Source organism: Rhipicephalus sanguineus, chromosome 11 (genome assembly GCF_013339695.2).
Source record: "Rhipicephalus sanguineus isolate Rsan-2018 chromosome 11, BIME_Rsan_1.4, whole genome shotgun sequence".
Classification (NCBI taxonomy): Eukaryota; Metazoa; Arthropoda; class Arachnida; order Ixodida; family Ixodidae; genus Rhipicephalus; species Rhipicephalus sanguineus.
Window position 1 is genome coordinate 70,973,111 of NC_051186.1, and position 13,049 is coordinate 70,986,159.

The 13,049-nt window shown below is 47.1% G+C and overlaps 1 protein-coding gene across 1 annotated transcript in view; it reads right to left on the bottom strand.

Annotated features, from left to right (window-relative positions):
- Positions 1-12,812, bottom strand: part of LOC119375133 (cytochrome P450 2H1) — a 64,529-nt gene extending 51,717 nt beyond the window's left edge. Inside the window, exons 1-5 of the mRNA XM_037645328.2 lie at positions 12,631-12,812; positions 10,235-10,359; positions 9,862-9,968; positions 4,265-4,572; positions 2,652-2,767 (exon numbers count right to left, since the gene is read on the bottom strand). Coding sequence (XP_037501256.1) covers positions 2,652-2,767; positions 4,265-4,572; positions 9,862-9,968; positions 10,235-10,359; positions 12,631-12,812 — 838 coding nt within the window. The remainder of the gene's footprint in view (positions 1-2,651; positions 2,768-4,264; positions 4,573-9,861; positions 9,969-10,234; positions 10,360-12,630) is intronic.
- Between the last annotated feature and the right edge of the window lie 237 nt (positions 12,813-13,049).

Below are 13,049 nucleotides of genomic sequence, written 5' to 3' on the forward strand. Positions count from 1 at the left end.
GCAAATAGAAGTCGACGAGAGAGACCGAGAAAAGACTGCTTTTATAACACCAGACGGCCTGCTCGAGTTCAAGGTCATGCCCTTTGGTCTTTGCTCGGCACCTGCGACTTTTCAACGGTGTATGGATACAGTACTGGCCGGCTTGAAGTGGCAGACCTGCCTCGTGTACTTGGACGACGTCGTTGTGTTTTCCTCAAACTTCGACGAACACCTTCGGCGCCTTGAAGTTGTACTTCAAGCAATCAAGACCTCCGGACTCACCTTGAAGCCTGAAAAGTGCCGCTTCGCGTACGAGGAGCTCTTGTTCTTGGGTCACGTGATCAGCAAGGATGGTGTTCGCCCGGACCCGCGGAAAACAGCGGCCATCGCTGACTTCCCGACGCCCACCGACAAGAAGGCCGTACGCCGTTTTCTCGGCTTGTGCGCCTATTACAGACGTTTCGTCAAGGAATTGTCACGGATCGCCGAGCCACTGACGCAACTCACGAAGGCCGACGTCGAATTCAGGTGGGAAACGTCGCAATTTCAAGCATTTCAAGAATTGAAACGACGCCTGCAGACGCCTCCCATACTTGCGCATTTCGACGAATACGCAGATACGGAAATCCACACCGACGCAAGCAGCGTAGGACTCGGCGCCGTCCTTGTGCAAAAGACCGACGAATTCGAAAGGGTCATCAGTTATGCTAGCCGGTCGCTATCAAAGGCAGAAATCAACTACTCCACAACAGAAAAGGAGTGATTCATAACAGTGTAATAGTAGCGCAAGAAAAGACGAGGACAAGAAAATGAACACCACAAGCGCTTACTCACAACTCAGTTCCATAGCGCCTGTATAAAAGCCGACGCGCTTGACCGCTTGTCAGTTGATCGACGGCCGACGCTCTGTTCGCCGCTATCAGTGTATTGCTGTAGCTTTCAGTTTCTCGGCCACAAGTTCGGCCTAATAAAGAGTTTCATCTCGACGTGCTGACTGCTGCCTTCGTCGACGTCACGACCACGTGACAATACGATGGTTTATAAACAGTGGTTCAGACTCAGAGGGTGTTGTGTAATTTCGGTCGGCAATCGCTCTAAGCACATTCTGACCTGCCTTACAAGAAAGAACGTGTGTAGGGCAGCAACGGTTGCTCTTTATGTATAACAATCACGACTAAGCGATCTGAAATTCGCATTTGCCGTCGACTGCGTGTCTTGTAGACTTTTGTCCATTGGAGTATTTCTAGCCTTTGAGCGCAGGAAAGCTGAATATGATGCAACTTTTTTGATGGATGTCTGAATTCAATTTCCCCCTTTTTAAACTAAAAAATACCCATTTCACCCGTTTCTGAAAACAGCTGTTGACGACTTTATTTATGGTCATCGCTATTAACCAGGTGCCGAATTCACAAAGTCTCTTTTTCGTGATTTTTGCATTGGTCATTCCGCTTCGCTAATTATACATTCCGCATTGTGATTCGCTGAAATAATCTCTCAATAATAACAATAAGAAATTTTTGTTGAATAGGGGCCCTGAGCTTAAGATGGACCGCGGCAGTGCTTCCTTGATGAATGAATATGACCCAAAATGCTGCATTTTCTTTGTGAGGCGTGGCGTTTCATGGTGATTGTGTTATTGCTTAACACCATGTCACAAAGAAAATTTGATGCGGTTACTTATCTTAGGAGATCTATATCAGATACCTAGGACACCTATATTACGGCACTTTATGAGGATAAGCGCAGGGAACCATATCTTCATTACTTTTTGGACTAAATAAAGGAGCAATGAACTTGAAATTCCGTATAAAATTTGTAAATAAAAGGTCGTGTATACAAACAAGGTTATCAAACATTGTGACGATGACGGAACAATCAATTTTCGGCAAATGTTCATGGCGCCCCTTTCCTGTCTCATAAATTTTCAGAACCAGGGAAAATTCGTACTGCTCTCACATGCAGGAATATTCAGCGCACCGAAAATAGCTTAAATAAAGTTTTTTTTCCCTGCTGTAATATTATTACCATACGATCGACTTATGCTGTCTAATCTACGCGGCTGTCGCGAGGAAGATGTTGCGTGTGAGTACGCAGGGCAGTGTTTCGTTCTTGATCTCTGGCAACACTGCACTTGTATATACAGTGTAAGCACTGTCTTTACCTTTGTTACTAGTGATTGAGCGATATATTCTCTATTTTAAGATATAATCGAAAATGGTGGACGCGGTGAGAAGAGTTTACGTAGAATGATCTGAAACTCATCTGCGCTCAGTAGATTACGACACAGAAACAGAAGCAGCAGTTGTGTGTTACGCCATTTGATAGAAATAAAGAAAACTACTTAACTGCGTGAAAGATTTTATTTCTTTATGATTACTTCTCCCGTTTACCACTTCGAATCTGCGGTAGTTACGGCAATGTGACATTGGGAACGCTGACTTTTGGCGCTTCTGAAACGTTTAGCCTGGCTTCAACCTTGATGCAAGCTTGAGACCAGGAGGCAGTGTTGCATTGACTCGTTTATAGGAATGCGTACCATGTGCGGCACCCCTTCTTAAAAATTCGGAGCTGAGTATCGTTGAAAAAACAACACCAAGACTCAACTAGATAAACGAAACCATCATGCCGATCTGTGCATACCCTTGGTGCAGAAAAAAAGGGCATGATATCACCTGTGAAATGGGCCTTGGAGTCGTCATCGCTGTCTCGTATTTTGTTCAAATATGCATCAACAAAATCCCGGTTGACATCTTTTTCGGTCATGGCCTTCTGTTCCAATATTCGGTCGCTATAAATGCAAAAACAATCAAAATAATGATGTCAGATATCTTCATTATACATACATACTTTCACAGCAAAGAGGTGGCCGCATTCCCTAGAAAAACCTTAACAATTATAAAAATTAGGTTGCCAAGTACATGGATTGACAATTGGTGTTATTAACGAAGGAGAAGCAAGTTCGTTTTGCGCGCACATTGAGACAAAATACGGAGAGTGAATCGAGGCGACAAACGCGGCTTGGATACCGTATAGCTTATTGATACACTTCTATATCAAATTTTGTGTAACATACCGAGTTAAGCAGGCGACTACGCTTGCACCCAGACTTAGGAGGATAGATAGATAGATAGATAGATAGATAGATAGATAGATAGATAGATAGATAGATAGATAGATAGATAGATAGGAACAGATAGTGAACACAAGATGGGCTGGAAATGGCGCCAATGATGATGATGACGAAATGGAAGTGAGAATCGATGCGTACTATGAGCGTCATCAATATTAATGAGCGATTTAATTACGCCGTCATATGTGGCGCGGTAAAATGTTCTTGAAACTTGGCGTGCTGGTTCAACAGAATGCGTTGGCGGGCTAGTTGGTGAGAATCCGTAGTGATTTTTTAGCGCAAGAAACGACACCACAAGAAAGAAGACAGAACACAGCGCAACACAGCACAGCTGAGAGTAGCGCTGTGTTCTGTCTTCTTTCTTGTGGTGTCGTTTTTTGCGCTAAAAAAGCACTTTGGTGTGCTGGGTTGTACAGGTATTTAACGAGATCCGCGAGAAGACTTGGCGTCGCAACATCCTCGCGTGCAGATTTGGAGGGTACGTCGAGATCTGGCGTTCTATCTTGCGCCTTTACTGGCTTGCCCAGCACCATGCAGCGATAGGACGTGTTTTAAGGATTCGTGTTTGACGAGGCCTTAGATGCCTCATCAGGCATGAAAAGTGACTGTCGGCGACGTCGGCGTCCCGCGTTGATGGCGTCAACAGGAGTGATAAAAAAAATCTACATCACGCGATGACCTCATCACATGACATCGTCACTTGGTCAAACGTGGGCCGATCACAGAGGCAGCGCAAAGCAAGGTGAGGTGCGGAAAGCTTGCAATGCCTCCCATCTTGGAGGCAGTGACAAACCACGTTAGGTGCAGAAAACTTTCGGAGGAAGGCATGGGAGGATCAGTGCATCGACTGAGAAGAAAAAGAAGAAAATCGACGCAGAATGCTTGCTCTAGAGGCTGTGCATGACCACATCAGGTGGAGAAAAGTTCAGGAAGTGGGCGCAGGGTGATCAATACAATGGCGGGGAATGAAAAAAAAATGGCTTGCGCCTTCGAGTCATCTTAAGCACTTGCATAAGGGACTCTGTGAGGTCTTGTTTTTTTCATGTTGTCGAAGGGTGATAGTCTCGTGTCTTTTCCAGGTGGGTTTGGAATTGAGTACGGCAATGACGCCCCATAGGACCATCAAGACTAAGTTCTTCCTGCATTTGTACTTACTATGCGTAGAGATCCAACTTCTCCTCCTTGCGTCTAACAAGGTTGATATGTGTGCCGGGAACCCTTCTCGCGATCGCCGTGACGAATCCTGGGTTGTACTGGTGGAATATGGGGCTGCATCGAACGGCAGCTAGCAACCCATTGACGAGACAGTTGATGTCTGCGCGCGCCGGGTGGTCATGCGGAAAGCGGCGGCCCCAGAGTATGGCCGATATATTGTTGGATGCGCAAGGCATGATGTAATCGTAGAAACCAATTGGTTCCCCTTCCACCTTAGCTATCTGACTGCAGGCGCGCTGGAGCTCCTCCTGCGAATACGAAAGAATAGCGCGAATCAGCGAGAATGTTTTGGGAATATGAATTGTTTAGGCTTAAAAAGAGCAAGGGTTAAGCAAACAGCTCTTTTGAGTGCCATAAACGTTACGTCATCCACCATCCAATGAGCGTAATTTTTTAAGGAGTGTATTGAGGGTTCTGGGAATTGAAAGAGATGGACGCGGTCCATAGATGTCGGACTAAGGATTTCGCCTCAATGCCGTGAATGGGCGGAGGTAGCGTAAACATTATGAAAATCTGAAAATGAATATTCCGTATGTGTCTGCAGGAGCAGCAATAAGCTTAACGGCTACAGAAAGAAGAAAACCAAGGGGTACCTTATGCATTCACCAAACACAACTCGAAGGCAAAAACCATCTTTTTATTCTTTTTCTTCTGAGTCTATGTGTTGAATTCGCCGGACCCCTCCGAAAGCATTCTGTACCAAACTTGGTTTTGCACTGCCTGCATGATCGGACGCAATGCAAGCGTCCTGCACCTCACCACCGACGAGGCCTCACCTCGTTTTGCACTGCCTCCGTGATCGGTCTACTTTTGACCAAACGATGACGCCATGCGATATCGTCATCGACGCCATAGTGACGGGATGGCGACGTCACAAATTTAAATATCAGCGACGCCGTGCGGTGACGTCATCACGTGATAATTTTTTGCATCACCCGTGTTGGCGTTGCATCACTCGTGTCATTAGATTCTATCGCCTCTAAGGCTTTCGCCCTAATAAGTACTTATCAAGAATGGATGCCGAAGTCTCTGGGACATTTATTTGGTAGAAAAGTTGGTGTAAGTCTACGGGAGTAACGATCAAATTTAATGCAAAGCTGTTCGGCTTGGTTAATTCAACGAGTCACGTCTACGCGTAAAGAAAGTCTTCAATATAGCTATTGCATACATTTTTAGCGGTTTCTCAATGGTCGCTCACAATTCTGCCTGAAATAGAGAAGGTATATTTATTGCGACCAGGATAGTTTCGCAGGGAAAAGGCAATGCCAGCTTTCTCTTCATACATTGACGGATCGATCTTGATAGGACTGTCGATTTGAAGCTCTGAAAAGTTATGATCAGTAACAGTGTCAATTGGGCACGAATTGCCTTTAGCTTCGGGTGATGTTGACACAAAAGCCAGCGCCGTTATCTCAGCAGTCAAACGAGAGTATCCGGGTACTCGAACAAGTCTATCCAGGCTCTCAGACGAGAACGAAACGAGACATCGGGGCAGCCTGTGAAAAAGGTTTCATGACGCGGATTATACCGCCTTGTTCGATACACTGCGTCGAGCTGCGTGTGGCGCTTGCGTTAGCGTATATGGCGCCCATATGCGGCGCCCCAGGCCTGCGTCGGGTCGTGTCTGCAGACATTAGATAAAGCGCAAGATTGATCTCATACAGTCACACAAAAATCACGCAATATCCACGAAGTGAATGATGATTGAGGAGCTGGCTCGGAGATAATCGGGTAAACCGTGAATGCTCCATATAATTCCTCTAATGTCATAGAAAGACGTCACACGTTTTAGATACGAAGCATCTCTTGCTCGGGGGTATGTCCTGCAGTGGACTAGTCCGCACTCACACTACGCATGCGCAGTAGGCGAACCGGCCAAGCGGGTTTCCTCCGGGCTGCTGCCCGCAGGAGAGTCGGCGGCGGAGCAGGAGGGCGGCGCGGTGCGGTTCCAGGGCGGGGGGAGGGGGGGGGGGGAAGACGCCTCAGGCACGGCTGCTTGCTCACTCTCCTGCTGTGGGGGTGCGAACGGGTTTTAAAGACGGTAGTCTTTCTTGGGGCACTTAAACGCAGAAATTTTGGTTTGTCTGTCTGTCCCCCGATTCAGCCTCCCGGCCAAAGTTAAACCACTTGCCGAAGGGCCAGCCATCTTGTACTGCTGACTAGGTTCATACTTGTGTACGTTGTCGATCAAAAAGCAAACATTACGCATATCTCGCGCTCAACATCGATAGGTAAGCATTAGGTGGTGTGTTCCTTTAATGAAATATACATAGATGCGTAATTCTAAAGACCCTAGTTCCTTAAGCTGCGCTGAAAATGCGATATGCACGCAGACGAACGCCGACTGCCACGGAGAAAGGAAAAAACCTCCTCCGTGCCCTCTGCACAACATGGCCTCCGAGATAGCGGGCGCGAAACCCGCCGCGCGCCCGTCATCTCGGAGGCCATGTGCACAAACTCATGTTTCGCGACGTATTGCCAGATGGCGCCCATATCTCTACCACCGCTAATCTATCGTCTTTCGGCGATAAGCACGCAGATACGCGGCCAATTTCTGTCCTGCTGTGTACAGCATTCCTCCCGGTTGCTGCTGCTTGCCGGCTCCAGAAGCGGGTTTTGAGGAGAGGGTTTCTGGCTCTCTGGGTGCCTTTGCGACGAGGCCGAGGTCGGTAGCATGCCCAACGAACGCCAACAGAACGCGATCGTGCAAGTGCTCCGGCTTCGCATCGCCTCATGGTCCCCTTTAGCGGGAGATGGCGTAATTTTTTTATAGTAGCGATTGTGGTCAGGTTGTTGTCGAACCACAAGCGGTCGCAGACCTTGCAGCTGTGGCCGAACGTGCGGTCGAGGAAATCGAGGAAATGCGGTTTTGCCTGTGTCAATGTCATCATCAAGGCGCTCGAAGAACAAGAGGAAGAAGACTTTTCTTTCGCGCGAGCGTGCGCATGATACAGTTGGCTATGATATATGTGGTTTTGCCTGCGTTAATGTCATCATCTAGGCGCTCGAAGAGCAAGAGGAAGATTTCTCTTTCGCGAGCGTGCGCATGCTACAATTGGCTATGCTATTTGTGGTTTTGTATGCGTTATTATCATCATCAAGGTGCTCGAAGAAGAAGAGGAAGAAGACTTCTCTTAAGCGCGAGCTGCGCCTGTAGCGGTCGCCTATGGAACTAACGCTACGCTTACGACGCGGGACATTGCCCCAGCTTAAGAACCTCGCAAGCCAGCTCGAAAAACAATAGGCGAGAGTACAGTGTGGCATGGTGTCGTGCGGTACAGGTGTGGTGGGGTAATGTGTGTCCTTGTGAACATGCACTATGCCCATTCTAAGATTGTGGCGCTAGCATCGTATCAAACCCATCTGCTTAGTCCGTTGCCATTTCATGCTTACATTTAATCTCGATTGCGAGAGAGCCAGCCTTTTTTTATTGGCATTGCCTGATAATTACAGGCAAATATGTCTTCTTTTCCAGTCGTAATAGAATTTTTGTTATTCTGAAAGGTGCGGAGGTAGTTTAACTTTAATGATATAACGTATCTGAACTTGTGGCTGTAGCGGTACCTGCGCAAACTAAACTTGAGGAATATCGGGTGTTCCAGTGACCACTCGAGTATTCTTAAAATTTTTCGAAAAAAAGACATCCCCACCACATCCACGAAGTGAATGATGTTAGAGGAGCTTGCTCGGAGATAATGGGGTAAACCGTGAATGCTCCGTAAAATTCCTCTACTGTTATATAAAGACATGACACGTTGTTATAGTAGCGATTGTGGTCAGGTTCAGGTTGTTGTCGAACCACAAGCGGTCGCAGACCTTGCAGCTGTGGCCGAACGTATGGTCGAAGAAATCGCGCTTGAAGCGCGCGTCGGCGCCACCAACTTCAGGTAGCGACCGCTTTCGGCGCTTGGCTGCTGCATCCTGCGCCCGTACGTCTTCGAGGTTCTCTTGCCGCCGCTTCCGCGCTGCTTCGACTTCGCTGGCTTGTATCTCGGGATCCGCACGACGCTGACGTCTCTCTGCGGCCTCGCGAGCTCTCACCGCAGTGTCTTGGCGGCGAGCCCACGCTGCTGCTGCCTTGCGAGCCCTCTGCTACGCCGCCTTGTCTTAATTATTCATGTTATTAGTATCGAAGCGCACTGACTGACGACTGTCGAAAAAGAGAGGAAGCGCGCAGTTGTGGCCCTCTAGCGGTCTCCTATCAAATTGGAGCACGCGCCCGAGTGGAGCGAGCGCCGCATGCTACAGTTGGGTATGCTATATGTGGTTTTGCCTGCGTTAATACCAACGTCAGGGCGCTGGAAGAACAAGAGGAAGAAGATTTCTCTTTCGAGCGAGCGTGCGCATACTACAGTTGGCTATGATATAGTATGTGGTTTTGCCTGCGTTAATATCATCATCAAGGCGCTCGAAGAAAAAGAGGAAGAAAACTTCTATTTCACGCGAGCGTGCGCTGAGCCAACCTAGCGGGAGCAATGAGAACTAGCTGGCTGCTACGGCGATGGACAAGCCCCGAGCATAAGGAGCAAGCTCCTAAAATGAAATTTTTAAAGTAACCAGCTGTCTGCGTCGACGGACTCCAGTAATCGTGAGTAACATGTGAATCAATTAGCTAAATGAATAAAATTACTTTATTAGCGTTCTTATCAGCTACATTCGCCGGTTATTGCCAATGGCGAGTCGACACTGCAGTCACAGAGACGGCAATGTCGCATTCCTTTCAAAGCAAAGAAAAAGACTTTCTGTGGAACGCTGCCACCTCCGAAATGTGGCGTTTTTGTCCTCATGAAACCAAGACTAAGCGCATGAAGTGGGCCGGAAGTCTTGAGCAAACGCAACGTCCGCTGGTGATGTGTTGTAATGCCTCTGGCGATCAACTTGAAATGTACGCGCTATACTCCCTAGCTAGCTCTAAATTTGCGTCGCCAAATAACTAGCCGCTTTTTTTGCTCCCTAAAAATAAGCAAAAGTTAACACTGTCTGCTGCTAATGCTATTCGTCTACTATTGCCATCTAAGGGAGAAGAGCAGGTACATTTCAAATTTACCGCCGCAGTCACTGCGACACGTCGCCAGCGGACGTAGCCTTTGCTCGCGATTTCTGGCACTCCTCACGCGCCGAGCTCCATGTTGGTGCGCAATAATAAAAAAGAACAATAACACAGTTTTCTAACACTCAGGCCTTTATGAAGCGAAATCTTGTTTGTTTTAAAAACTGATATGGCATCTTCTCGGTGGCTAAAAAATCGCCAGTGAGAATAACTTCCAAACTTTGCTAGTTAGGAAGTTAATTAGCAAATGTTATTACTAGCAACTTAATTAGCGGTGGGATTCGCGATCACCGCCGAGAAATGACGTGAGAAGCAACAACCCACAAATTATGTGAACAATGCTCAGGGAGAGTGTCGGTTTTACGATTATTCCATAAAAATATTTTTTTAAAAACACCGATTTAGTGGTGGGTGCTTGTGAGGCTAAACGTTCAGGGATCATCAATCATTAGATGGATTCTGCGTAATACAAGTGGAGTAAACAAACCACTATGTCGTCCATTGCATACGACTTGCCCATGCCGTAGTCTCGGAGTGCATTCATGCAGAATCTTCGGTTCAGCTTCCAGGCATCACCATTCATGGTCCCTAGCCCTATGAAAATATGAGAAAGAACAGTACTCAGACTTCAGTAATGACACCAAAGGAGAAAAATTCTCTCGATTAAGCAAGAGATTTCGTCATGAGTGAAACCATCGGCTCATCCCGGGTCCCCCCGGGCGTGAGCTCTTTAGGACCCCAATCAAGTTCCTGTTATGTCATGCCATGCGCCCCTAACAAGGTGGCACGTTATTTAGCCCACGTTTCGACATTATACGCCACGTTTCGACATTAAAAGCCGCGGGGTGTTGTGTACGCACCTTTGAACCTGTGAGATTGTATTAGCCAAAACCGGGAACGGTTGAGGAACTCCTTCCGCGAATAGAACTTCTTGATGCTGTTGAAGTCGTTGAGTATGACAATGCTGGCGTGGTTCTGCCTTAACCTGTATGGGAGAAAAAGTGCCCAGAAGTGGCAATCTCGGCATTGCTAATGCCGAATTAATGTAGCGTCGTTTCAACCCACGAGGCCAATCTCTACTATAGGAGTTGGTTCAGTAATTCAGATTATAAAATGGTACTTCACAGGAACAGGTACAAAATTGGGGGCAATTAGCGTGTGCATATCTTAATTTAGGCTATACGCGGCCGTCTTGTCCTAAAACTGATATTAGGCGTAGATGTATTTACAGTTTTTCTAAATGACGTAGATTTAGTAAGTGCTATTTAAGGATATGCGCAGTTGATTTCATGTCACGTAGAGAAGCTAACACTGCAGAAGACGCCACAGCTATGTAGCTGTGGCGTCTATTCAGCTGTCGTCGTATACATGTGTCGTATATTCAGCTGGTGCCACTAATGTAAGATTAGGTTAAATGCCACAAAACGCGCGCATACGTTTTAGTATATAGTTGAGGCGCTTCTCTTACTACTCAGCAGCTCTAGAGGCGCTATGCAGTTCTGTCTTGGAATAAGACATAACACATTGGGATAGTTCTTTCGCCGGTTTTGTCATGGCACAAACACCCAGATTATATCAAGATAAAAGTGGCCCAAACAATTAAATGAATGGGAAACCAGTCCTGTGCAATCACGCAAGCCGGAGGAAGAGGTATGAACGATCAATTGGGATCCAACATGGTGGATTCTAAATTCTCGTTTAATTTACCACTCTACATTTCAACTACACCGGTTCATGATTCAATGTAACTCACTACAACTACCCTATGATCTAAAAGGAAACTTGTGCGCCGCTAAAATTGACCTATCAGCGAAAATTCCTCCGTTTGGGACCCCGGCAGGAAGAAAAATGGCCACTGAAAATTTGCCCGCTCACTTTTTTTTTATTTGCTTAAACTTTAAATCTATTTGTTTTGATAGTTATCGCGTACGTAACTAATCAACTTGTAGGCTTATCTACACAGCATGTGTTTTTGTATCCTGCATTTCTTTAGCCTGACAATATGTTGGCGAAAGCTTTCGTTAACCTTTCCCGGGCATTACTTAGGTAAGGCTGCTCTCAGACAGGAAAATGCTATGCCACTTTTTAATGCCTTTTTGTGGATTGTATGACCGGCAGATATGCCATGCTACGGCAGCTATTTCTATATCCGAAAACTGTAGTTCGCCAGTATTCGGTTATTCAACATTACAATCAAGCCGGCACGCGGCTCGCGCCCGCTTCACCGGGGCTCCGCTACCAGCTGCGCCCTACTGCACATTCGCACCGCGCACCTGCGCCCGGCTCCTCCCCTCGCCTCCACACTCACTGCTCGAGCCCGCTCGGTCACGCCATACGATGAGCTCCGCTTGCCTTTAGCCTTGCCGCACTAGTGCAAACAATGACCTAGTGAGTTGTTATTCCTGATTTTTGAGCCCTTTTAGCGCAGCTTTTAGAACTAGCAGATTTCAGCCTTGTACGTGCAAAAACCCGGCGTCGGCGAGAGCGCAGAACTGCGGCCCTGGAAGACGTGCCAGGCACATTGCGCATACATATGCGCAGTTTTGCAGTAATTGATTCTCTGGACATGGTGGACTTGTCCGCGATCAGCCGTTTCTTACATAGCAATCTGATCGTTTATCGAGGTGGCTTATCATTTCACTTTGTCAGATTTCACTGCTGCCTGTATATGGACGCACGGCCGTCGTTGCTGAATGTAGCAACTGAAGTGTCGCGCTGCAGAGTACGCGTGGATGAAGTTGCAATTCCCGGCTTGGAGGAAGAAAACATTTGAGAGGTAGCATTGCGCAATAGCACAGAAAGGAAGGAAGAATGATGCGTTAGGCAGGCAGACGCAAAGCTTCGCTAGCTCCCATTTTCCCGATAGTGCAAGGGCTCCTGAATTGTTTCGGTTTCGTTTTGCTCGCGTGCTTTTCTATTCAGGTTGAATCCTTGGAAATAACACGCATATGTAAGTAAAACAGCTCATTTATTACCAATAATTAGCTGTCAACACAAAATGGAAGCAGCAGCGAGAAGAGCACGGTATGTAGAAGTTATGAGCGAAGAATAAATGGCAGTTTATGGAAATTTTACGCTTATTCTGCTCTATGGATGTGCTTTGCGGATTTTTTCTGCTCGAGTAAGGCGTGTTATCCGTAACAGCAAGCAGCCCGGCAGTCAGGAAAACAAGCAAACACACAAACACTGCCCTCAGCGAGGCATACAGACAGATACACACAAACACACGCACGCACGCACGCACAAACTTGCTGACCTGTACACGGGTCCATATTGATTCGCCCATTTGATTGCCGTGGTGCAGTAGAAGTCGACCTTGTGCATTTCCTTGCATCCAGTCAGCGAGGCCCCGGGGACTGCGGGAGGCAGTCGTGTTCCAGGTGGGGGGCTTTTCCGGAACCATCGACAAAGGAAGATCACCCACAAAAGCATCAGCATGACCGTGCTTATAAGCACAGCGGGAGTGCAGCAGTTTAAGCCAAGCATTCCACCGGTGCAGCTCTTTGTCAGCTTGCCCACTGAAACAAAAATGAGTACTAGATGACCGCTACGTTATGCTGACATGAGTCGAAGGATAATATGACAATGAAAAGAACGAAGCTGTTGGCACTGGCAAAACAAAAAAAGTAATCCTTGCATGCTTACTCGATGATAAAAGTCCGCTTGCTGAGACGC